Source organism: Crinia signifera, chromosome 19 (genome assembly GCF_055691185.1).
Source record: "Crinia signifera chromosome 19, ASM5569118v1, whole genome shotgun sequence".
NCBI classification, from domain to species: Eukaryota; Metazoa; Chordata; class Amphibia; order Anura; family Myobatrachidae; genus Crinia; species Crinia signifera.
This window is the reverse complement of record NC_139226.1, coordinates 38,256,823-38,284,426: the sequence shown is the minus strand read 5'-3', so window position 1 is coordinate 38,284,426 and position 27,604 is coordinate 38,256,823. Positions and strand designations below refer to the sequence as shown.

Here is a 27,604-nt window from a genome sequence, read left to right as displayed (position 1 = left end):
TTATTTACCAATGTAATGCCCTCCAGTTCATTTTATACCACATTACAATGAACAGATTCAGGGGTGCAACCAGATACATTGTAGACCCCAAAGCAAAAGTTTGTGAGGGCGTTTATGTATCACCCAATGGTGAAAAATGTATATAACTGTGACAGGGAAGGTGGCCCCTCTCAGCTCTGGGCCCCATAGCAGCTGCACCCCCTGCACCTATAGCAGCTACACCCCTGTATATAACACATGTAACTGTGGCAGGGAAGGTGGCCACTCTCAGCTCTGGGCCCCATAGCAGCTGCACTCCCTGCACCCATGCCCTTGCAGTAATATACAGACACCCAGCGGTGACACCACCGCTTCTCGTTCTTGTAGGGAGACCACCTCAAAACAACAAAAGAACTTGTTCACATTAAAACACAGAAAAAAATATGTTCATTAAAAATCACTTTAGTTTTAATGCATTTTTAGGAAGGAGGCCATTTATCCAAAGAGGTATACATCATGCCAAATAAACGGTTATATGTCAGTGGACAAGGGTAATTATAGCAGTGACTTTATTTCAGAACTCACAAGGTGAAGAAATTTGGCATATAAAGCAAGCGGGAAAGGCAGCAGGGAAAACATAATGAGGAGTCCTAACACCCCACTAGGCCCTTTTCCCTTATCCAAAATAATAAAATGCTGCAGCAAAGTTAGTGTCTTCTACAGGTGCTCACCTGCTGACCTATACCGATCTATGGAAATATACATATATTACATACAGAATACAAATACAAACAGTTATAATACACATAAAAAGATATATATGTATAAAAAGTGCAAAGCTCAATAAAGTAAACCCTCTTATGTCTCCATATCGAACATTCCCCCACCCATTATCTATTGGCCAAATCTCCTCCATTTTGTTTTGTTGGCCAATCTCCTCCATGTTGTTCAAATGTGTGATCTCTCTTCTTGGAACGAAAACGCACCAAACAAATCCTTCCCTACCTCAACCCTTCCCCCCCCCCAATCACCACATCTCCAACACCCCCAAACTTCCAGGAAGAGCTTGTAATGAATCCAAAAAGGACTGAACAATTCTATACCCATACAATATATGTGATCAATAAAACCACAGTCCAAATTCTGTGATTGGTGTCCTTAAGTCGAAACATTCATGCGAGGCAAGATTTAATAAACTGGTCACTGACGTCCCACTGCACGAACCCCTTTTTTTTTCCAATTAATGGGTACAAAGCGGTGTACAAAATTAAGATGTGTATGTCTTCCCCCTTTGTTGACAGAGGCAGTGCTTGCTGGGAAAGAACATACAGTTGTCCTCTAACCTATTCCGTAATTTGAATTAAGATTCATAAGAACACTATCATCACATTCTCAATGTGTCCACCTCCACTATAGACAAATTGGGGGGAAAGGTTTGATATAAATCAAGAATCGAATGTGAAAAGACATTATGTTAACAATGCCAAGTTAACAGAATAATTTATACATATAAATGTAGGCAATAGACCACAGGTTCTCAAAGTCGGTCCTCAGGACCCCACACAGTGCATGTTTTGAAGGTCACAGAATCAAGTGAAATAATTAGCTCCACCTGTGGATCTTTTAAAATGTGTCAGTCAGTAATGAGTGCACCTATCGGGTGACCTGGAAAACACAAACTGTGTGGGTTCCTGAGGACCGAGTTTGAGAATCACTGCAATAGACGATTGGGAAGCAGCTTTACAATATTAATGTTTCTTACACTTGTCAGTATGCTCCTATAATGTAGAATGACACCACAGGCAAGCCTAGTCCTCCATCTCTCATATGGACTGTGTCATCAGTCACACAGATTCCAAAGCCCCGGGTGGCACAGAAATAGGCCACCTCGGAATGAACCGATGGTAAGTTCCCGTTACCTCAGCTCCACGCATCGTCATAGAAACCAGACTGAACAACTCAATTATCTATTGGTAAAAGGAAACAGACTTTTCAAGTATTATACTGCGGTATGGAACCTGTTTGAACAACCCTGCACCAAATAAATGTCATAATGGGGGTGGGAGGTTGTCAATTTCACCGTATCATATACTGCGTCAGTTTTATTGCTGTAGCTTTTAGTTCTGGGTACAGGTTACTGGTTATTTGGTGAATGTGTTGGGAGCACAGGATCGGATGTCTGTGTGGAACCATCTAGAAATGAAGTCTTAGACGTGAAGTCTGTAAGTGCGCACACTGACTGGATGTATTAATGGGCACAGAAGCGACGGTAGGCTGGCGTTAGTCTGGTCAGGGAGATAGGCTCTGTGAGGTTGTAGTGTCCTCGGTGGGCAGGATCTCTATGCTGCTGTCAGGCTGACTGGCAGACACGCTGTCAGTGAGGTCCAACTCCTGGATCTGGCTTGGAGAGAGGGGCTGCGGAGGGCTGGCCATGTCTGGGCTGGGCGCTGGGCTCTTCGCTTCCGCCATGCCAAGGATCTCTTTAATATTAAGAGGCAATTCCTGTGAATTTACAAGGGACACAATGAACACACTTATAATACGCTCTTCCCACATTAATCAAAAGCTTCATTAAATATTCAGATATGGAAAAAAAAAATGAATCTCAAATTTCTCCATACCATCACAACAGAGGTGAAATACTGCACGGCGCTTGATCAGATACCAAGGTACGTAGCCTGGGATCTATGTTTAGGCTAAATCTCCCTACACTGCATTTTCCATTGCAATGTCCTTGCTAACTATGCATTAACTTCAAGGAGATTTCATTGCCTTGTTATGGTGGTTTGAAGTAGACTAACAAGGGCGTATAAAGGCAATTTAATACAAGAGCACAAGAGCCATATATACCCAATAAGTCTGGTACATATGGGGCACTCCAATTACCTTTATACCTGCATTATAAGTAGAGATGTGCAGCTTCGGATTTAACCGGGTCTCTTAAAAATTGGATCTTATTGGCTATCAGCTGTCACGTTTTGGCTTCAAAACATGTGACAGCCAGATAGCCAATAAGATCTGACTTTAAATCTCAGCAGTCACTGGGAGAGTCTACATCAAGTGGTTACCATCAGTGGTACCGATTGGATGGTCAGACTGTGCTCATCACAGAGTCCAGTCTATCATGTGTTCCTGATGGATCCCCAATGTCTAATTCAGCCACTGCTGCGACTACAGCTCAGGGTCATGGTACGGGTGTGCTCAAGCCCCAATGCCTACCCAATATGTGTACTGAAGGGCTTAGAACAGGGGTTCCCAACCTGGGGTACTCTGCAGACCCGGTAGGGGGCACTTGAAAATAATATTGGTAACGGTGGAAGTAGTAGTCTCTCCATTTTTTGCCTAACAGCAATCCACTGGGCGCTACCCGCGCTGCCCTCAGACATAAAAAAAAAAAAACTTTGACGGATATTTTTTAGGATCTCTCACAGCAACGTTGGCACTCAAAGGGTTAATATAAGGGGACACATACCGCTCACTTCCACTCCCCTCTATGGATATATAAAATGGAGAGGAGGGCGTACGAATAAATAAAAAGCCTAAATCAAGGGGTACGGGAAAGAAAAAAGGTTGGGAACCGCTGGCTTAGAACACGGAGACCGCTGAATAGCTGCATACATACTGCCCCAAGGTTATCAGTACTGTAAATGTCATCATTCTCCCAATTCTATTGTGTATGGAAAAAATACAAAAAAGTTGAGAATTTTATAAAAAAAAAAAAAAACACAGAGGGAATGACATTGAGGCATCTGTTCTTTAAATGCAAAATCTTTATGTTTTCCTGAATGGGCAAGTTACAATATAGCACAGGCTGCACCTGCAAATACTACACAGCCAGAAGAAATCCAACACAAGGCAGGCTGGTGAATGGTAGAGGTCATGAAGCACTGTGGTGCGAGCAGCAATAACCCTGGCACTCACCTGACAGTGTGCCAGCTGCTGATTCAGAGCTTCGGCCCGACACAGAATGTCCTCCACACTCATCTTCATGGTCAGCTCATTAATGTGCTGAATGGGAGAAGAGACAACACCGTAAGAATCTGTATGGGCAGTACGGACGGTGTAACGGTTAGCGTTACTGCCTCACAGCACTGAGGTCATGGGTTCCATTCCCACCATGTGTTATATATACAGGGCAGCACGGATGGTGTAATGGTTACATTACTGCCTCACAGCACTGAGGTCATGGGTTCCATTCCCACCATGTGTTATATATACAGGGCAGTACGGACGGTGTAATGGTTACATTACTGCCTCACAGCACTGAGGTCATGGGTTCCATTCCCACCATCTGTTATATATACAGGGCAGCACGGATGGTGTAATGGTTACATTACTGCCTCACAGCACTGAGGTCATGGGTTCCATTTCCACCATGTGTTATATATACAGGGCAGTACGGACGGTGTAATGGTTACATTACTGCCTCACAGCACTGAGGTCATGGGTTCCATTCCCACCATGTGTTATATATACAGGGCAGCACGGATGGTGTAATGGTTACATTACTGCCTCACAGCACTGAGGTCATGGGTTCCATTCCCACCATGTGTTATATATACGGGGCAGTACGGACGGTGTAATGGTTACATTACTGCCTCACAGCACTGAGGTCATGGGTTCCATTCCCACCATCTGTTATATATACAGGGCAGCACGGATGGTGTAATGGTTACATTACTGCCTCACAGCACTGAGGTCATGGGTTCCATTCCCATCATGGCCCTAACTGTGCAGAGTTTGTATATTCTCCCCGTATTTGCGTGGGTTTCCTCCGGGTACTCCGGTTTCCTCCCACAATCCAAAAATATACTGGTAGGTCAATTGGCTCCCAACAATTTAACCCTAGAATGTCTGTGTGTGCGTGTACATGTGGTAAGGAATATAGATTGTAAGCTCCATTGGGCAGGGACTGATGTGAATGTTCAAATTCTGTACAGCGCTGCGGAATATGTGTGCGCTATATAAGAAACTGTTAATAAATAAGTAAGGAGTGTGGGGGAATCGTACCGACGTACGTTCTAAACGCAATAAAGGTCAGAAGAACGATATATTTAAGAAGTTACATTATTTTGGTAAATTAATCAATGGCTCATTCTGATCGTAGTAAGAAGACTGCAATGGGCAGAGGAAAGGTGGCCGGACACTGGTAGGTATAGCTGGGCATACTCGTTCCAATTATCTGGCCGATTTATCTGACTAGTACAGTGTATGCGGATGTTGGATCCACAAAAGGTCGACAGGGATGGGTCAACACATAAAATAGGTCGACGGGATTGGAAGGTCGACACAAGCATTAGGGAAAGAATGGAAATGTTGATAGTGAAAAGGTCGACACAAGTTTTTCCCATTTTTCAAAAACAGGCGGTATTTCATACCCTACCATCCCCTAGGGCATCGCGGGAGAATAGAGTAGTGTGCCGAGTGCAGTGAACCATGCACGAGTGCAGCAAACACCGATATGGTGCCCATGTTGACTTACGCCGACATTTGGCAAAAAAAACTTGAAAACCTCGACCTTTTGATTGCTTGTTCCAACCTTCCAATTCTGTCGACCTTTAGTGGTCCACCTAATGTATGTTAACATTCATACTGGTCGACCCTATGACCCATACCCCCCTATCATCCAGCATGTCCGTCCAATGCGATATTTTAAAGTGGGCCGCATTGGGCGTTGTGGAACGGGGGGAAGTGTCTCCTCCCTAGTAGAAAGGCACAGACATTGTAGCCCATACACTGGAAAATCTGGTCAGGCTGCCAAATAAAATGCATCGTGTATGCCCAGCTTACGTTACTATCAGTCAGACCGGTCAACCATCGGACATTGCCGTACACGCTCAGATATCTGGCCTGTCTGTCTGTGGCAAGTATATCCACTGTCTGCTCAAAGCACAATTATGTAGAAGCTACAATAAGGATTTTGTGCCAGCACTAATAGATTGCCATGGATTTCTCCTTCATATAGGTTGAAACAGCTGTCAGGTGTACAGCTGTCGTTGTGTGCAATCATGTTTGTACAATAAATCAACTTTTCTTCACCATCCACCCGTGTGCCGGTTCCTATCCTTCTACAACCAAGGGGGGTAAGTGCTTTTCATATAGGATAGGGAAGCTCACTGTGGCTGTATAAGAGGGACTGAGGCCTGCCCGAGCAGGAGAAGGGATACTAGAGATAATGAGGAACATAGCTGGAACCATTAGATTGGCAGAGGGCCTACAGTAGATTTATTTCCAGCTCTTCTAGATCTATATCTTCAGCTTTGGGATGAAATTCCCTCTAACAATGTATATAGTTTTTGTCGACAGACTCCGTTATGGATCCCATAGTTTATAGAGTGTAAGGATGCCCATAGGACCAAATGCCCAATACGTCAGTGTTCTACAAACATATTCTAGGGCAGTGATTTTCAACCTCGGTCCTCAGGACCACCCAACAGTGCACGTTTTCCAGGTCTCCTCACAGAATCACAGGTGAAATCATTTGGCTCCACCTGTGATCTTTTAAAATGTGTCAGTGACTAATGAGTGCACATGTGCACCTGCCGGGTGACCTGGAAACCGTGCACTGTTGGGGGGTCCTGAGGACCGAGATTGAGAACCACTGATCTAGGGAAATAAGATTTATTACACACATCCAATGCGCAGGAAACAAAATGGCTGTTGTGTGAGAACAGGGTTGTATGGGAGGTATACTGTCATTGGGTGGACACATAACGTCGACATGCATTGTGTCGACCACTGAACGGCAAAATGGATTACGTTGACACATGGAAAAGGTCAACAGGGTTGGAAGGTCGACACAAGCATTAGGTCGACAATGGCAAGGTCAACAGTCAAAAAGGTTGACATGGGTTACTCACTTTCTTCTTGATCTGACATGTGCCGACAGGCGGTATTTCATGCCCTACCATCCCCTATGGCGTGGAGGGAGAATAGAAAAGTGTGCCCAGCATAGCGAGGCACCGTGCCCGAAGCATGGCGAGTGCAGTGAGCCATGGGAGGGGATGCGGTACACTGATACGGTGTCCCCCCCAAAAAAAGTGAAAACCCCATGTCGACCTTTTGACTGTCGACCTAATGTTTGTGCGTCCACCTTCCAATTATATCAACCTATTTCACGTGTCGACCTTCGACGGTTGACCCAATGCATGTCAAGTTAATATGGGGCGACCCAATGACCCTATTGCCCATATGATGGTCTCAGAAAACTTCCCAATCTTCTGAGATAATGATTCACACTAGGAACAAATTGCTAAACACCAGGATTCATCGTTCTACAGGGTGACAAGCTATACGGAACACAGATGGAGTAGACTTTATTGAAACATTAAGATAACCCAGTTCAATCAGCACCACTTACACTGCTGTTACACATGTGCCACTGAGGTGCATGAGATGCATTGTGGGGGGCCAGATTTGAAACGAAGGTGAACTCCACCTGCAGTACAACCTGTTTTATACGGCATGACAGCCCGGCCTACCATCTCTGCTCTGCCTTCTATCATCGGAACCGAGGGGTTGCGGATTGGGCCTGATTCAGATGTGGGTGGAGAGGCTTTGGCTTCTGCTTGCATGGAAGCCGCACTGATAGCACTAATTTGGTAAAACGTCAGGAGGCGTCACACCCTCTGCTTGCATTAGTGATCTGAGCGGCGTCCTATTACTTAACATCGGATCATCTACGACACCATCTGCCATGTGTCTGACCCATGGGGTGGCGTAAGTTGGGCACTGCTGTTTTTAACTACAAAGAGTCACTTTTTAACAGTGGCGGTGATGCACCTCTGCTTTGGGAAACGAAGGTCAATGCTACCCCCTCCACAAACAGCATCAGACTGTCAGTGATTGACCGCCGTTGCAGATCCGTACCCATGCGCAATACTGACGCATGCACAATGTACCAACCATTGGCAGCATGAGCAGCACCAGTGTGGGACCTGAATGAGGCCCATTGCCACACCTCCTTTTTTGTGACAAGTGTCATGAGTCAAACCTTGTTCAAATGTGTAGCAACAACGAGACCTTATAGAATAGATAAAGGATACAGGATGATCAATCAACGGATGTAAAAAAATTCATACGCCGAAACGAACTTACTTTAAGGATCTCATTGAAGCCGTAGTCCGAGGTCATTAACGCTTCCCGCTCCAAGTCTAGAATACCACATGCGACGAGCAGGTGGTAGTTGGGGCAAGGAAGCCCGGTATACAGCACCTTGATAGGAACAAATAGAGGGGAACGGTTCAATGCATGTTTATTATCACAGATATTTCAGGATGAAATCTGGCAATGCTAGATGATGTCTGGAGATTTCCACACCGAGCATCTGATATGTGGGCAGCTTGAGTCTGTTCAAAGCGCTACTCGCAGCACAGCACAATAATCTACAGACGTCAGGAGCACCAAAGACCAGGAGCTCGAATACTAATCAATAACCAATCCAAGTTCTTCATCTAGTTATCACCCGCTTCAAGTGGGTGACCTTACAGAACTGTGGTGATAGAGGCCATCCGCAGATATGAGACACTGGCGTGTAGAAGGAGACTATTGTAAAACATACTGACGCACCTTTCTGGTTATTCTTCTCCTTAGATATAGCTTCTGATTTCCAATCTGCGTGCATTGTAAGAGGTAGCATGGCTCCAATCACCTAGCACTGCAGCCAACGGTTATCCTTGACTACAGTGCTGCTCCTCACCACCGCAAGCCCTACTCAAGTTCGGATTTCTCCAATAATTCAAACCAGCTCTCAAATCGGATTTCTCCTTCAAAGCCCACTAATACCCATTTTTTTTCCCCAGACTGAACCTGGATGAACAGTGAACCGGCTCACCATTGGATTTTAATGGGAACCTGTTTACACTACACCCTTGCCTTTCCGGCTCTGCGCCTGGTCGCTACTTGTGTCAGTTTCCTGGGTAACTGGACCCGGATTATTTTTCGTGTAGCCTTTTCCACTGAGCCACGACCTGGGAAGACACAGAAATAACCCAGATGGAAAGTGGAAAAGGGGTTTAACCTTCTCTTCCTTCCATTACTCACTAACTTACCGCCTAACTCATGTCTGCATGAACTGTAATTGCAGAGCGGCAGCGAAGCGGCTGTGCAATTCCATGTCAAGGAAATGTAGCAGGAGGAGTTTGGTGGAGCTTGAAGCCTCCTTTTAGCATATTTGAGATCCAAGTGCTGCCTCTGAGCACCCATCCACGGACCACCAATGGTCCCAATTCACAATGTGTTTAGGAACAGGTCAGCCTACCTAAAACTTCCATAGTCTGGCTGTCGGAACCAGACACCCAGGTTCAATCATCTGCACCCATCATCACCCCTCTGCCATAGGAAATCTACAGCAGATGCATCTGTTGTGTACAAAGACTGTCAGTGAGCACAGTGGTGGCAGACCTTTTATGAGCTGTACAAACATGCAGCCTATCAGAGCACTGTGCCACAAGCTTCTAGTGAACCGATTGGCTGCCTTCCCATGCATAGAAGCTCAGCCCTGACATTGGCTTCTCCTAGTGTGAGATGACATCAGGTAAGTATAAAGGTTGAATCTTACAGCAGAAAGCTGACAGTACAGATCTGTAGGGAAAAGACTTCAGTCCAATCATTGCCACTCACCTCCCACAGTAGAAGGATATCATTAAAGGAAAACTCCCGTTTAAACCAGATGAGCAGCCACCGGAAGCAGCAGCTTAGATTCCCGGATTCTTTGGAGTCTAAGGAGAAGAAAAAAAAAAACAATACAACTGTTTAGAAAATGTTCACGGTGAAGAAGAATGTTTCCTATATCAAAGGAGCCATTCATTCAATATAGCAGAAGAGATTTCCATTCTTTACAATAAAAAGCAGCAGCATGTTCTATGTTGGGTAATTCTAGAATTCCACTGCATAATATCCAATATCACGTGTATTTTATATGGATAATACCTTCACTGCACTTTACAGCTATGATAGGACCTGGAATCACACAACACGCACCCAGTAACACATGACTAGTAACTTATTCTGTTATAGGGGCAATCAACATCCTGGGCACTTGCTTCTTAAGGCCGAGTGTCACAGTGACCAGTATGGGGGGGGGGGGGGGGAGGGGGGTTCGCACGCACTTGGTGGTTACATGAACAAGGACGGGGGAGTCCGAAATTAAAGTATGAGGATAACAGTTGCTTTCACGCATGTGCCCATGGCTTTCTAATCTTTGGGGGGACGGGGGGGACGGGGGGGGGGCGAAATATGCCCCCCCCCCAGCAAATGCCCGCAGCTACATGTGAACGGAGGATGTGTTTGCTGACACATCCATTCGGATGCGGCCGTATAGACAAAAAATCCTCACATCAGGCATGGCCAAATAATGGCCCTCCAGCTGTTGTGAAACTACACATCCCAGCATGATTTGCCATAGATTTAGCATTCCACTGTGGCAAGGCATGATGGAACTTGTAGTTTCACAACAGCTAGAGGGCCATAGTTCGGCCATGCCTGCCTTAAATGGTAATTGACCATCAAGTCTGATTGGACTTTTATCTAGGCCGGAGATGGACGAACAGGGGGCGGGCGCGGAGGTCACCATTCGCCACCATTTTTGTGGGCATGCCCAAGGAACGCTGGGCAAGCGCCAGCTTCCTGTCACCCCACCTCTGTGCAGACTCCTCAGCAACTGTGTTAGTTACTGCAGAGGCCCTGCACACGCTTATATTCGCCTATACGCACCATCAGTCCCCGGCGCGAATATACTGGGGACCGAACCAACCTGAATCAGCCCTATATACGACACCCAGATCTCCTTTCCCGTTCAGTATAAACCACATATACAGCATTGTCTGGGCCAGGGACCAGACACCTTTATAAAGTGACTATAAGCAGAGACCAGATCTGTCTCTACTAGAACAACCTGATTACATAGACCCTGGTCTAGAATTAAACCCATTTAAGGATAAAACAAACAACAAATGTACAATACCGAGGAAATCGCAGAGTACAGGGTCCAGGACACGCAGGAGGAGGTTGAGCTGTGCCAGCTGTTTCTTCATGCTCTCCTGACTCTCCTCAAAGTTATGGTGCTGTAATGCAGGAGGAACAAATCAATGCATTGATCACAGGCCGCTCGCTGTAACTACTGTGCACTTTGATTGGTTCCAGCAGCTGCCTGCAAAATATTAAACATGTCTTGATGCTTACCCAGCACACTACATGGGATTAAGCCACCCCTCCCCTTGTATAAATTAGTGTGAGTGCCACAGCGGGTTGGGATCATTTGGTCTATTGCATTATGGTAGAAAGTCATTAGGTCGAATCCATTAGGTCGACATGCTAAAAGGTCGACATGATTCTAGGTCGACATGGGAAAAGGTCGACATGATTCTAGGTCGAAAGGTCATTAGTTCGACAGGGTCATTAGTTCGACAAGGTCATTAGTTCGACATTGTCTATGTCGACATTCACAAGGTCGACATGGGGTTTTTCACTGTTTTTTTACCTGAATGTCAACACAGTCGACATGGACACAGTTTAAAGTGCACTGCATCCCCTCGCATCGCTCGCTGCGCTCGCTATGCGTCGGGCACGGTGCCTCGCTACGCTCGGCACACTATTTTATTCTCCCACCACGCCCTAGTGGATGGTAGGGCATGAAATACCGCCTGTCGGCACATGTTGGCTCAAAAAACAGTGAAAAACTCCATGTCGACCTTGTGAATGTCGACATAGACAATGTCGAACTAATGACCTTGTCGAACTAATGACCTGTCGAACTAATGACCTTTCGAACTAGAATCATGTCGACCTTTTCCCATGTCGACCTAGAGTCATGTCGACCTTTTAGCATGTCGACCTAATGGATTCGACCTAATGACTGTCGACCATAATGCAGTAGACCAAATGACCGCATCCCGACACAGCTCATGGAATAACCCAAAACAGAGACAATTTCTAATTTAACAGGTCGACCATTGGGGGGGGGGGGGCTCTGAAAGTACCATGGTACAATTAGCTTGGCACCGGTCTGGGCCAAGTTGTGGTCCCTGCCTTATCAGGCAGCCCTAACCAGCTTCCATGGGCTACAGCCAACAGAAGCCAAGCTTTTGCACATGCGCAGTACCATTGCCGCTACTGCGCATGCGGCGGCCCCGGCAACTCACGCACGCATTGTACAAGCTATCATTTCCTAGGACGCAGTTTCCCAAACTACACCGTAACAATCTAGGTTTTAAAGGACCTTAAATAGAATTCTTAGGAAACCAAAACATACCAAACAGGTGTTTCCAGCCATATCACTTATGAACAGCTCACCCAAGCTTACATAGACTTACTCATCACTCTGGGTGCAGGGCGGCACAAGGCGGAGCGTAAAGATGTGGGTGCAGGGCGGCACAAGGCAGAGCGTAGAGATCTGGGTGCAGGGCGGCACAAGGCAGAGCGTAGAGATCTGGGTGCAGGGCGGCACAAGGCAGAGCGTAAAGATCTGGGTGCAGGGCGGCACAAGGCAGAGCGTAAAGATGTGGGTGCAGGGCGGCACAAGGCAGAGCGTAGAGATCTGGGTGCAGGGCGGCACAAGGCAGCGCGTAGAGATCTGGGTGCAGGGCGGCACAAGGCAGCGCGTAGAGATCTGGGTGCAGGGCGGCACAAGGCAGAGCGTAAAGATCTGGGTGCAGGGCGGCACAAGGCAGAGCGCAAAGATCTGGGTGCAGGGCGGCACAAGGCAGCGCGTAGAGATCTGGGTGCAGGGCGGCACAAGGCAGAGCGTAAAGATGTGGGTGCAGGGCGGCACAAGGCAGAGCGTAGAGATCTGGGTGCAGGGCGGCACAAGGCAGGGCGTAAAGATGTGGGTGCAGGGCGGCACAAGGCAGAGCGTAGAGATCTGGGTGCAGGGCGGCACAAGGCAGCGCGTAGAGATCTGGGTGCAAGCACCAGGACTATGTTTCGGTGAAAGAGTAATTCAGTTTTTACTCCTTCAAATTGTCTTTAAAACATGTATAGCTACAGAAAGTTTGTCTTTGGGAGAATTTTATTAGCCTATTAAACGGTGTATATCCTCACCTTGGATCTGTAGAAAAGAAGGTCAGTTATCCCCCAATATACGATAAGGGGGTACTTATGTAGTAGCCGGGCTCCCAATTTACATACGTACGCTTGCGGAAGGAAATCGCATGTCCCGTTTTAGTGCCATGCGATCCATTCGATGCGATCTCAGTAGTTTATGTGCATACAGTACTGATAGACGTTTGTCAGTTACCGTATCTATGTTTTGTGAATAAGCTTAAGCTACGCAAATAGTGTAGTCAGTCAGAACTTGCGTAAGTGCTCCCGGTCACTCACTCTGAGGTGAATAGCTGTCAGTAATGGATGCTTCTCAGAGTTCTCTCAGTGTGACAGTGACCGGTGTGCACAGTGCAGGCATGGCAGGTGAGCAGATGTCCATGTTCACGCTGCCTACATCAGAGGAGGAGGCTGTGCTGTTTTTTCAGCAAAAGCAATTGCTGCCCGTTATGCAGACTTGCGTGAATGGCCATCCAATGAGGCTCTCTGTAAAGGAGGGGACGTGGCGCTGCCACATTAAGTGTTGCCGGAAGAAGGTCAGCGTTCGAGCGGACCACTGGTTCCCCGGGTGCCGGTTACCGTTCCTGACCCTGGTCCGGTTTCTCTACTCTTGGGCACAGGAGTTGACGAGTGTGCAGTACTGCGAGAGGGAGCTGCACATGTCTATAAAGACGACGGTGCAGTACAACGGCCTCATGAGGGAGGCTGCACCATGGATCTCTTGTCCCAGGCGCAGACACAAATTGGAGGCCCAGGCTTGGTGGTGGAGGTAGACTACAGCCTCTTTGTGAAGAGGAAATATAACGTTGGGAGGATGCTGCCCCAGCAATGGGTATTTGGCGGTATATGCAGGGAGACTGGGGCCTGCTTCCTGACCGCCGTTGAAAGGCGAGACGCCACGACCCTCATGGCTGCCATCAATGCAAATGTGGCTCCCGGGTCCGTAATATATTCGGACTGCTGGAGGGCGTAGAATACCCAGGAACTGCAGCAGGCAGGGTACGAACATTGCCGGGTGAATCACCGTTACAATTTTGTGGACCCTGAATCAGGGGTACATACCCAAAACATAGAGCGGCTGTGGGGGCCTGCAAATGGCGCAATAAAAGGCAGAGAGGCACCGCAAGACACCACTTACAATCCTATCTACAGGACTTCATGTGGAGGAAAAGTTTGGGAGCAGAAAAGGAATTTGAAGGAATTGTACACGCGCTGACCTTACTGCCGAAGCCTACTGCAGGGCCTCCCAGTGACTGCTTTGTATCATTTCTTTAATCTTTTATTATTGTTCCTAATGTTTTTATTATTCTTCATATATGTTATGAATTATCATTATTACAGTGACTAATCTTTGTCATTGTTCATACGTCATCACTAGTAAGAATCATGATCATTATTAAGTAAATTCACAGTTAACATGTGTCCACATTACTGTGTCAGATGTATTGTATGGCTGCTGTAAATGTGTTCCTAAAACCCCCCCACTATCCACGCCACCCCGAAGTGTGGCGAGCGCAACGCGTCCTCCCGACCTTTTTATACTCCCACTATCCACGTCGGCGTGGAGTTGATTTTATATAGTGTGGCGAGCGCAACGAGCCAACGAGCCCGAAGCGTGGCGAGGGGACGCGGAATACATGTAAAGATATCCGCGTCCGCTCGCCACACTATATAAAATCAACTCCACACTGACATGGATAGTGGGGGTATGAAAAGGTTGAGAGGACACGTTCTGCCGCCGCTCGCCAGGCTTCGGGGTGGCGTGGATAGTGGGGGAACGCTGCGCAACTAAGGCTTAGAGGTGGCATAGATAGTGTGGGGGGGGGGTGTACAAATTATAGTACAGTTAATACCATCGTACCCTAAAACATCGCATACAATCGCATGAGATTTTGCATGAGGTACAATGGCATGCGATGCAATAACTACGCGGGAAAAGAGCAGTGAATAAATTACTTAGTAAGATCATACGGAGAATGCCACACTAAGCAAAGTGCGTAGTGGGCGCCCGGCTACTACAGAAGTACCGATAAGGGATTTATTCAATTATCCAATTGAATTGAACCAATTATTATCTCTACTTGGAACATTTGACAATCACCTATTCAGGGTACTTAAACGATGGGCAATATTCAATTAGTGGCAATATGCAACTGAGATGCCCCATCCCTTAATACAACAGACTAAAATGTGTCAATGTGAAAACTCATGTCAACCTTTTGACTGTCAACCTTCCCATTGTTGACCTAATGCTTTTGTTGATCTTCGGACCCTGTCGACCTTAGCCATGTCGACCTTTTTCAGGTGTCGACCTACCTCATTGTGATTGGCCTTAACCAAATACCCCACCAAGGGATTAAAATGTAACATTAGTTCTACATTAACTTACAGATGGAGCGGGTCTCTTCTTTGCAGGGGATGGCGCTGGCGACGCCAGCCGCCATCCCCCGCCACCTGTATATGCGAAAGGGGACGCGCGCGCATCCCCTTCCGACGGCTTCCCCCGGGTCCCCGCCGGCTTGTCCTTGGTCACCCGGGGTCCCCACCGCCTCCCCCCCCCCCCCTAACCATGTCCGTCTCCCTGAAGTGGAGACGGACGGGGTTCCCGTCGCCCCGCCGCCCGGAAACTGAGACGCGCGATGGACGTCAGGCTGCTGGCAGATCGCCAGCGGTGACGTTCTGGCGATTCGCCAGCAAGAGGGAGCCCGGCTCCATCTGTAGGTCTGTTTTTACACCGTCCCCAGCTCATCTTGCTGCATCTATGGACACTCGGGGAAGGACGCTAGTGATGATACATATCACCACCAATATCAGCTGCTGTGTGTGTACATGTTCCAAGAATGAAAGCACAGCCAGAGTGAAACCTAGGCACGGGTCCCATAGAGCCACTGCTGGACTCACTGGACTTACCACCATCTCCATGAATCCAGTAAAACACCAGAAGGCATCCACCTCATTCTGCGTGACGTAGAGGATGGGGGATAGGAGGTCGCTCATTCCTTGTACATATCCTAATTAAGGCAAACGGACTCAAATCAATTATATATGGAACTGTGCAAGAATAGAAGCGGGACCTTCTTACCCAGCAATCTCAGCAACATAAGACCAAATAGAGCGCTCGCCAATCTAGTACAGCAGGTGAAGGCAAGCGATTGTACCTGGAATTGATTAGGGTTGTGTCATAAACCCACCCACCCCCCACAGGTGTCAAGGTGCCCACACACTGCAATGTTGTTGTTTTTTGACGTTCGGATGATTTTTATCGCAATTCGGATGCAAAACAACTCATCTCGATCGGATGCGCGCTCCTGCGGATCTTTCGCTAAATGTTCTGCATTGCGCTAAATCTTCTGCATCAATATGAAAGCACACGGGATCTTAAAATCTTTGGTGAAGATGTGCGCTTGCCTGAAACCTTTTGTCCAGGAGGAACAAAAGATTTCAAGGCTAATTTATGCGCACATTTTAATATCGCAGATCTTTCTAGTGTGTGGGCACCTTTATACAGCTTTCACATAGTGGCGGCCGAATAACCTGGCAATTACCTGGCATTTGAAGTGCCGGGTTATTCGCTCACATGCTGTCAGACCCCCCCTTCACACAGGAGAGCAAGCCTTCGAGTTTAAAATTTAGACCCGGAGATTTGCTCTATTACATGGGATTTTTGACATGTAAGAGGGTCAACCTGGATCTTAAACTCCGGGACCCGACCCTGGTCATTTGCAGGATCAGAGACCCAGAGTTTAAGATCTGGATTGACCCCTTCACACAGAAAAATGACCCATGTATTTCAGGAAATCCCCGAGTGGAACTGCTTCACCTGGGAATGTGTGAAAGGGGTATTAGTCCGGTCAGTGTTAACATGACTACTATGCGGTCATAAAAAGCAAATGAAAAGTTCAGATTTCAGGTCAAGGAGAAAAGCACAAAAATGTACGTACCTAAATCAAAGTTAAACATGCAGTAAGTCATCAAGGCGTCATTGAGAAGACCTAGTCCTGGGTTGTCATTTCCCTCATAGAACTTGTTGTTCCGGTCAGTACGACTGACGTCCCTTTCTGCAGTCAAAAGAAATTCATAAAGAAGGTTTTTTTTCTTTGGGGGGGGTGTTTATAAAAAATCATGTAAATCATAAAACATGTATATCGACCAGATTAATTAATTTGGTAGGTGGGGGGGGGGGGGGGTATAGAAAAATCATAAAAATCGTATATCGACCCAATTATTATATTACATTTAAAAACCATTTAAGTTCAATTTCTGACTTTTTTTAATATCCTAAAATAAAATTTATGGTGCCCATACACTGAGGCGATTTGGTCAGAATTTGGCCGATTGCGACCAATCGGCCCGTTAAAATCGGACCAAATCGCCTCTCCCTGACATGCAGTCGGGTCCGATGCGCGGTCCCGTGCACATTGGACCCGACCAGGTGGTCGGACCGGCTGGCCGTCTGAATACCCGTTCTGGGACCTCCCTCCAGGCAGCTAGGCGGGCGGGAAGCAGGTGACGCATGCAATCCTTTACAAGGGATCACATGCGTTCCTGCCACCGGGAAGGTCCCGGCGGCTTGCAGGGTATTGGGCGTCCGAACACTGCTGCGAGACATCACCATTTTATGATATAAATGTATAGATATGTGGGAAAATCCCTGCAGGTACACGGTGAGATTATCGCACATGCGATGCGTTTTCAAACCAAGCCTGTAACTTCACAGTTAGGAGCTGATTGGCCGGTGATAAAAACCAGACACTTTATCACTTCACCGAGCTTAATAAATCTACCCCTAATATTCTTAGTATTGTCCTAAAACAAGTGGAACCATCCATGCCCTTAGGAGGCACCGGGGTAAATGTATGAAGCTGGGAGAAGTGGTATCCATCTCCCATAAAGAACATCATGTGCAAGGTGATAATGCACCAGCCAATCAACTCCTGTCAATTTACATATTGGAGCTGATTGGCTGGAGCATTATCACCTTGCACATAACTTCCTTTATGGGGATAGATACCACTTCCCCAAGCTTCATACATTTACCCCACAGTCCTTCCAAGACAATTCTATAAGTCCAAGCCTGGTAGGTAGACCAACATTTGAAGAACAGACTGTGTGACGGTATTCTGTAGCTGTAACCGGGCCACTTCCGCTCACTGATATGGAGATGCGCGGAAAGTACGAGAAGGCAATTAATGATTGTCCTGGGGAATTGGGATAGTGTTTTTATAAATAGATTTCTTATACTCGCTTGGGGCCATTCATGTGTGGTTGCACCTGTGCCTATATATGCGCTGTTGCAGTACCCGTTCTGCACATGTGTGAATGGTCCTGTGGCATAGGGTGAAGGCTGTCCTCAGACCATCATTGATTGACAGTCTGATGCCATTTTGGGGGCTGCAATGGGCTCCGTTTGAAAAAATGGAGGTATGCTGCCACTGTTTAAAGGGAAGAAGCCAGGGATCCCCGTAGAATGGAGAATTCCTGCCATCTGCGACAGGCCGCTTACGCTACACCACAGGACGCCCAATGGTCGGAATGAGATCCGATGCTGCGTCCTAGAAGCAGGTAGCATCACTACTGTAGCAGGAGGCAACTGCTTGTAACAAGACACCTCCTGCTACATTACCGTACAGAGCCATCACTGCGACCGCACCTGAATGACCCCCGCTGTGGGAAGAACCTTCGGTATTCTCTGTGTAAGTTGAAATACACGAATAAAGACGTTCCCTTGCAGATTTAACCTTGGGAGTTTTGTGTGCCCCACTATAGATTCCCACTGGAACCAGCCGAACAGGAGCCTTCGATAAATGACAGCACTAGCGGTGCCCTCTTTTTATTGGTTAGTAACAGTAGCATTTCAGGATCATCCTGCAGTAAGTAAGCACGTTCTACTGACCTATCAAACTACGGTAACCCCTCAGCAGGGAATTCCTCTTCTCCTGATCGTCACTCACAGATTTCCACTGCAGCTTCATACGGAAATATTCATCCCTGGAATCAGAAAGACAAACGCTGGAACATGTGCTGAACGGTGCCCCGCAGAGTTGGCACTGGGCCATGCTACATGCCTGCCTGCTTCGTTCTGTTGCAGTTTACAACTTGGTGTGTGGGAGAGACTGTTAACCCTTCTTTCCCCGGAAGAGAGAGCGGTGTAGCAGTGGGGTTTACTGTAGTGTGTTACTAAGGAGATTATACACTAAATCAAAGTAGCTGTATAAAGGCAATACAATACAAGGGAACAGTTTGGGAGCAAGAGGGTTAATTGTAGTCCTAAAAATGGAGTGGAATTTTTCTATATCGCTGTGCAATGGTCTGCTTGTGAGCATCACCTATTAGAACAGAATGCTCATTACGTCCTGTGCTGCGAGCCAGCCAATGTCCTGTGGTTCTTTCCTCTCCCTGCGGTCAGTACAGCTAGCGTACGGAAGCCAGCTCAGCTACCTGGTGGTAAAACTACAATTGGACAACCTGCCCCCATGTATGTGGCGTGAACTGTAATCTAGTCATGTTGGGTTCCGCATGCCAGCTGGAGTCAGAGACTATCTACAGGAGCAGAAAGAACAGGACACTGGCTGGACAGGCAGGGGACGGGAGGTGGAGAGTGCTAAAGTTTCACGCTCAAAGCGAAGGATCAATTTATACACAAAAGCAAACGAAGTATAGGTCACCAACAGCCTTATACCAAGAGACAAAGTGATAATTGCAGGTCTGAGTTCGCATTGTCCGTGTAAACACTGCAATAGCTGCACAGGCCACAAGGGGTCTCACAGAAAGCATGCAATCTGCAGGCATGCTTACGTTTTCCTCCTAACTAGAGCTTTTCTCTCTTCTTCTGTGCTATCCCAAGGATAATAACCCAGGAGGTACTTCCAGGCGTCTTTTCGAAGCGCTGGACACAAGCCCTAAAAATCAAGTAAACAACATGTATTTTATTCAATAGATCCAAATGTGCTTTATCTGCAGTGACTTTCCAGCATCTCTCTGTTGCAAAACAGCTCCATCTTGTGTGAAGAGGAGGTACTGCATATGGATCAGAGCAGGGTCTGCAGTGAATGCTGCAGTGTGCAGACCTAAATCCCTGATCTTCAGCCACACTCACCCCAGAAAAGATCCTTTTCTTCACGCCATCCACATCTATCACTCGGCCTTCGGAATCAATGTAAGAATCCCATTCTAGCTCGCTGACAGGTGCTTGGCGCTGTATGAACGGGCGCTCGCCCAACTCCACTTGCTGCAATAGATTTTCTTTTTATTGTCAGAAACCCACAATAACATTCAAGACTTTCCATAATCACTGAGACTGAATTTCAGTGTAAGCAGGTAATTGCAAAGAGACCTTTAATTTACCCAACCACATTCAATATCTCCTGCAAACCCTACTGACAAGCTATAGAACAAGAGAGAAGCCGCCCAGGGCCGGGAATACTTACACATGTGATCACCTCAAAACCTGGCTCGTCCTCCAATCCAATCGCCATCTCCGATAGGGGTCTCTGGTGATGGCCATCTTGGGGTCGCAGTGCTCCACGGAAAAAGTTGGTGACTTTGGAGAAGCCCCCAAAGGTTGCTGAGTAGGGATCCTGGAAAAATCTCTGAGATATGAAAACACGGGTCATTGTTGTACTTGATACAAAGCGCTGTAATCTTTGCCTCTCGGGTCTAATTCGCAGCTACAGTTACCAGGCAGTGCTCAACTGCTTTCTTCATATATTCACTGTGCGAATTAGGAACCTTCTCTCCAAAAACACCTCATAGGTCTTTACTATAAGGGTCATAGATACAAACAGTGCTGTTGCTTCCATATTAATATTACATAAAGTTGGTAAGTGAATATGACCAGCAGAAAACCAGCATAGGTATTCCATGGTGTTCAGAGTTAAGACCCACACACACTGGGTGATTTTGAGCTGAAAGCCGCTTAGTTTTGTTGCTTGAGCAGCTTTAAGCTCAAAATCAGCCCAAGGTGTTTACAGGGCAGCAATAAGCGCGGATGTGAGCTCCCGCATCATCGCCATCAAAATTGGCACTATCATGATGCCCTACGGAGCTTGCAGATCACCCGAGGATTTCTCTACCTCCCCTCTGACAGCTGAGATGTTAGTACATTGGTGTTAGCGCTACATGCTTTGCCTCAATAACCGCTGACAGGGGATATCCATCAGATGCCTGCCCCAAGCCAAATCCATCTTATCCAGTCCCCCAACCCTAAAACAGGCATTTTCATCTTCTCTGAACTGCATTCTAACCCTAAACCCTTGTCCCCCTGTTATCTGATAGAACCTAAATGATTTATCTAGACAGGATATATTTTGTAGAATCAAAAAAAGTGGCGCTTAGAAGTAGGATATATTTTGTACCGTGCAGCGTTTCAGGAAGAGAATATAAGTAACATTGTCAGCATGATACTTACAGACACCAAGTCAGAGGATCCTTCGTCAAAGAGCTGAAGCTCATCGAATGAGTGGGACAGAGCATGGGAGTCATGTGGGTAGACCAAGAACAGGCGTGAGTCCTTAGGGGAGCTGGAGAAACAAACAGAAAAAAAAAAGTCAACTGTACAGTGGGTATTGGTTCTATTGCAACCAATTAGATAACGGGTTTCTTCTGTCCTCAGTAACGGTACTCTCATTCAGAATAAGTGCTCCAAGGTACTCTTTAATATCGGATGTTACAGAAACGACATAACGCAGATGACCAGTGATCATATCGGGCAATCGCTCGGACTGTGCTCATTATCTGAGTGGCAATACAATAACTCTTTGTAATCAGTTATCGACTCCCCCAAGCAACAGTACTAACGAGAGCCACATCCCGCAGGTTATTTTGTCCTTGAAGCACAAGCCAAACCAAGAATCGGCATTATTAGGAGTCAATGTCACTTACTGACAGTGCGCTGTCCCAAAACAGATGCCCTGCGAAGCACAAACGTCACAACATAACCTGAACCTCCGTGTACAACATCAAGTCTGCATGGTCAGCTGGTTTCCTATACTTATCAAGTGGATGTCTATTATTTTCTTCTGATCACTGGCTCCCACTGACACGCTACAGGGCTATATATTCACACGGTCACTCATGCATCAGACTTGGTGGTAGCGAATCGATGGGCTGACTACAAGACACAGGAAATGAGCAACAGCTTCCTGGCGAGATCACATAAGAATGGGCCTTCATAAACAAGGGCCCGATTCAGACCATATCACAGGTAGTGTTCATTCTAGCACCCGCCATCTTTGAAAACCCATGCAGTTCCTGTTCCCTGCGTGGGGTGTCGCTGTCTGCTGTGGTGTTTCTAGCACAGGTCTGGTTTGCATATCAGTGCTGATATACAGACCACACTGTGCTAGAAGCACTACAGCAGATAGTGACACCCCAGGCAGGTAAGAGGAACTGCATGGGTTTTCAAAGATGGCGGGTGTTAGAATGAACACTTATACCCCTTTCACACTCGCAGAGCCGGGTCATACCCGGGAATGTGTTCCCGGATGCTTCACGGGAATGTACCCTTTCACACTGCACTCAGACCTGGGATTGACCTGGGACAGCCCCATTCACACTGATCCCGGGAAATCCCTGCAAATACATATGCATGTTATTAGAAATGGACTCCAGGGCTCTGAAAGATGACATCAGCATTTGTGAGCCCAAGAAAGCTCCAATCGGCAGCTTTTTTAAAGTCCTGTGTACTCAATCCCGGGTACGGGACCATTCACACAGACCGCATCCCGGGTCGATTCCGGAATCTATCCAGGTCAGGACCTGGGTAGAAATCCCGGGATGTTCATCCCAGGATATTCTTTCAAGACCCTTTCACACTGAGCCAAATCCCGCGTTCATGTGCAAAAACCCAGGATATTTTTGCAAGTGTGAAAGGGGTATAAACAGGGCCTATGAATTTGCATTGTTTACCTGATCACTGTGCTCCAAAATATTCACAGCCCAGCGATCAGGTCTAAAACATGCCCAAAGTACAATTCTCATCACAAAGCGTTTGGTAGAAAAAACTTTTCTACACCGATAGAGCCATCAGAACGATCCAGTTGTCATCTGTCCTACCGCCAGCAAGTTTCCTCTATAAGAGACACACTAAGAAACAAAACTTGTTGGAAGAGCCCTTACTGACCTAATGAACATTAGGACAAAGGGATTCCATAGATGCGGTGGTTGTTGTATGTGCAAAACGGTCAAAATGAAAAATTCACCCGCTTTACCGTCAAGGGAAAAAGAATTCCGTATATTTGCAACTGCCAATCTTCTCAAAGTACCGGAGCCTTCTATTGCAAAGTCTTCCGTTGTACCATAACACTGCGTCTCAAATGATGGAGTGAATTCTCATTCACGTCGCAATGAGCACGGATCCCGCAGATGTCAGGATCCAGTGCTGTAGATAGATATCAGCTTCTGCTCATGCACCGGATCAGGGATTCTATCAAGGATGGAGATCATGACTGTATACGGCTTGATCAGTCCATTGATGGAGTGCACTATAGATCAAATGGACGTTTCTGGGCAGAACCCACTTGGAACTCATGGTCTCATGGTAAATGAGAGGCTTCAATATGCTAATTACTACTACGACTACTACACAAAGGCGGATGGTCACATTACCTTACTGTAATAAGCAGCTCTCCACCACCAGCTGGAAAAGTGGCTGTGCTGCGTGCACCCTCATATACTGTATGTATCTGGCTTTCACTAGCCTGGACCCCAGAATCTCCTGTCCTCACCCTTATGAAGCCGTAGGACAGCTGTACTGTGTCTCATGAATTACTTATGTTTGCTTATGCCAGGGCGACTGTAGAACTACACATCCCAGCATGAACTGCTGTAGTTTTACCGTGCCTAAGGTGCTGGTCATGGTATTGTATAATCAGCACTGTTAATGTCCCACCGTCAGCTCTGCCTTCACAGCCCAACCCGTCCTTCTACTGAGCTCTTCCCCCATCCATGGACCAGACTAGCCTTCTTTACCTCTCAGGTCCTGGAGGGTACAGGGAATATTTTGGTAGAACTGCTGATCTCAGCAATGACTTTATACAAAATGAAGACTACAAACATTCATAAATACAAAACATTACACTCTTATTAAGAATGGAAGTCATCATGTACCGTATAATGATTTGTTATTCCTTACTAGCGTCATCCCCTACAGACAATACTGCAGTAGCACATAGGGATTATTTACGTTGACATCTGTAATGATATCATATACAAGCGTACATTTAACCAAAGGCCATCAGCCCCTTATTCAAACTGTGTCGATATTTCCCGACATGGGAAATATCGCCACTCACCTATTCAATGCTGCCATTAACGACAGCGTTAGAGAGTGTCAGATCCAACTTTTTTTAAAGTTGGACCTGTTTTGTCGGAAACTTTCACAGATTTTGCTTATCCACGGACTTTCCGACACTATGAACATTGAATTACGACTGTCCAGTTACTGTTAGACCGATAATAGGCCCTGGATTCCGACTGACAAGATTGAATTTACTATCTGATCACTATAATCCTTATCCTGAAGAATTAGGACCTAATGCGTATGCACTTGCGAATGTGTACGTAGCAAACGTTCCTATATATGCTAGTGCCATAGTCGGCATGAAATGTATTTAAATCACCAACTGGAAGCTTCACAGGTCAAAGCGACTATGCAACAATAAGCAGCAGAGGCCAAAGCTCCCTAAACGATCAACCACTCCCTATTAACCCCTTCCTGACATTTGACGTACATTTACGTCATGGTCGGGAAGTACTTCCCGACACATGGCGTAAATGTACGTCATGGCTTTAAACTGTCACCGCGTCTATAGACGCGGTGACAGTTTAAACATGTCTGCTGTCCCTGACAGCAGACATGTCCCTGCATGCCCAGGGGGGGCTGCGATGCCGCCCCCCCGTCGGCGATCGCTGTGATTGGCTGTTCAGTGTGAACAGCCATTCACAGCGTTTTCTGTGTCACTGGCGAATAACGTTCGCCGGTGACACAGGGATCGGAGGTGATTGGTGCTGTAAAGTACAGCACCAATCACCGCGGGGTGTAAGGGTGACACTGGTGTCACCCCACCTCACCCTGCCCGCCCCCAAAGGCCGTGATTGGTTCGTCGGACCGACGAACCAATCACAGCCATGGAGGGGGGTTTAAACTAACGGTGACTGCACTGCAGACGCCATTCCGGTCTGGAATTGCGTGCAGTGCGGTCACCGTGCCTAGCTGCCGCGATATACTGACCAGAACCTTGCAAAATACTTACCTGATCACTGCTTGGGATCTTGCTACTTGTTGTGACTTCCAGTGTTGTGCTGTGCTGTGTTGTGCTGCTGCAGTGTCATCGAGTTTTAGATAGAGAGATAGAGAGAGAGAGAGATAGAGAGAGATAGAGAGGGCTAGTGACAGAGTGCTATATTTTGTGCTGCTGCAGTGTGATAGAGAGATAGATAGATAGAGAGATAGATAGAGAGATAGAGAGAGAGATAGAGAGAGATAGAGAGAGATAGAGAGAGATAGAGAGAGATAGAGAGAGATAGAGAGAGATAGAGAGAGATAGAGAGATAGTGACAGATTGTGCTATATATTTTTTATATAACTGACTGCTGCCCCCCCTTTTGTGCTGATCAGTATAAATTAACTGATCAGCAACTTTTTGGGGGCGCAGGTTTTTTTTTTAGATAGATATACCTGTCAGTGCTGCTGCTGCAGTGTCATAGAGTGATAGATAGTGAGAGATAGTGAGAGATAGAGAGATAGAGAGAGATAGTGACAGAGAGTGATAGAGACTGCTATATTTTGTGTCTGCTGCCCCCCTTTTGTGCACCCCCAGCAACTTTTTGGGGGTGCAGGGGTTATTTTTCATATATATAACTGTCAGTGCTGCTGCTGCAGTGTCATAGAGTGATAGATAGTGAGAGATAGAGAGATAGAGAGAGATAGTGACAGAGAGTGATAGAGAGTGCTATATTTTGTGTCTGCTGCCCCCGCCTTTTGTGCTGATCACTATATCTGAGGTGATCAGCAACTTTTTGGGGGTGCAGAGGTTTTTTTTTTTTATATATACCTGTCAGTTGCTGCCAGTTGCACTGTCAGTTGCACCAAAGGTTGTGCACCTGCTGCCCCTCACTGGTAATCAGTGTCGCATCACTGATCACCTTTTTTTTTTTTGAGGGTGCTGTGGGGTCTTTTTTTAATTTTTTTTTTACACACACTGTGATTTTGTGGGTGTCCTGTGGCCACTGTGCGCTGATCAGTGACGTACATCACTGATCAGCTTTTTCGGCACAGGGTTGATCTTTTTTTTTTTTTTTTTTGATCAAATTCCTGTTGCCTTTGAGCGCTGTTCAGTGACGGACGTTACTGACCAACATCTGTGCTCAATTTTTGGCGCAGGACCTTTTTTTTTTTTTTTTTAACCCCTTCAATTTTTTTTTTTTTTTTAACCCCTTCAATTTTTTTTTTTTTTATTGGGATCAAATTCCTGTATAAAGTATTTTTTTTTTCTGCACTACATACACACTACACACTACATACCCCCCGGGTTGAAATAAAGTTTGTACCCCCCCCTACACTATACACGTGTTGAAACATTTCACTACCAGTAACACAAAAATAAAAATGGCATCCCAAATGTCATCCCAAATGTCATCCCAGTCATCCAGAAGAATGTATTCAGCGGAGGAGGCATATGCCATGCTTGCCTCTGACTCTGACACAGCCAGTGAGGCAAGCGGGGAATTTGAAGGATTCGTCTTAAGCTCCTCTTCCTCCTCTGGTGATGAGGGACCCCCTCAAAGACGCCCCCGTAGAGCAGCTGAGACCCCCCCCCAATAATTGATCTCGTATGGACCCCACCACCAGACAATTTTGAGCCCCAGGTTCCTGAGTTTTTGGCCATGCCAGGAATCCAATTTGATTCCACAGGTCTCAGAGAAATTGACTTTTTCAAATTATTTTTCTCTGATGATTTTATAAATTTAATGGTGGACCAAACTAATTTATATGCCCAGCAGTTTATTGCTCAAAACCCCACGTCATCATTTGCTAGGTGGACCCCTGTAGATGCAGTAGAGATGATGACGTTTTGGAGTCTGGTGTTTCATATGGGCATAGTAAAAAAGCCAGAAATTAGGCAATATTGGAGTACAGATGTTCTGTACAGCACCCCATTTTACCGTATGGCCATGACCCAGGCTCGATTTGAGACGATCCTTAAATTTTTGCATTACAACGATAATGCACAGTGCCCACCCAGAGATGATCCCACCTTTGACCGGCTATTCAAAGTCAGGCCGGTCATTGATCATTTCAGTGCCAAATTTGAAGAGATGTACATCCCAGATAAATTCATTTGCATAGACGAGTCCCTTATACATTTTAAAGGAAGGGTTAAATTCCGCCAGTACCTTCCCAGTAAGAGGGCAAGGTATGGCATAAAAATGTATAAGCTGTGTGAAAGCACCTCAGGGTACACTCACAGGTTTAGGGTATATGAAGGGAAGGATTCAAGAATTGAACCGCCAGAATGCCCCCCCTCCCTCATAGGTGTTAGTGGAAAAATTGTCTGGGATTTAGTGCACCCCTTCCTGGATAAAGGTT

At 46.5% G+C, this 27,604-nt stretch overlaps 1 protein-coding gene across 3 annotated transcripts in view; it reads right to left on the bottom strand.

Annotated features, from left to right (window-relative positions):
• Positions 1 to 425: 425 nt before the first annotated feature.
• Positions 426 to 27,604, bottom strand: part of TBC1D17 (TBC1 domain family member 17) — a 45,642-nt gene continuing 18,463 nt past the window's right edge. For 2 of the 3 annotated variants that reach the window (XM_083162375.1, XM_083162377.1), the window contains exons 6-17: positions 21,425 to 21,536; positions 20,445 to 20,606; positions 20,114 to 20,245; positions 19,813 to 19,916; positions 18,911 to 19,005; positions 16,959 to 17,075; positions 15,928 to 16,028; positions 10,943 to 11,042; positions 9,601 to 9,698; positions 8,077 to 8,193; positions 3,901 to 3,987; positions 426 to 2,481 (exon numbers count right to left, since the gene is read on the bottom strand). In XM_083162375.1, coding sequence (XP_083018501.1) covers positions 2,269 to 2,481; positions 3,901 to 3,987; positions 8,077 to 8,193; positions 9,601 to 9,698; positions 10,943 to 11,042; positions 15,928 to 16,028; positions 16,959 to 17,075; positions 18,911 to 19,005; positions 19,813 to 19,916; positions 20,114 to 20,245; positions 20,445 to 20,606; positions 21,425 to 21,536 — 1,438 coding nt within the window. In that variant the 3' untranslated portion in view covers positions 426 to 2,268. The remainder of the gene's footprint in view (positions 2,482 to 3,900; positions 3,988 to 8,076; positions 8,194 to 9,600; positions 9,699 to 10,942; positions 11,043 to 15,927; positions 16,029 to 16,958; positions 17,076 to 18,910; positions 19,006 to 19,812; positions 19,917 to 20,113; positions 20,246 to 20,444; positions 20,607 to 21,424; positions 21,537 to 27,604) is intronic. The other variant, XM_083162376.1, reaches the window with a different exon arrangement.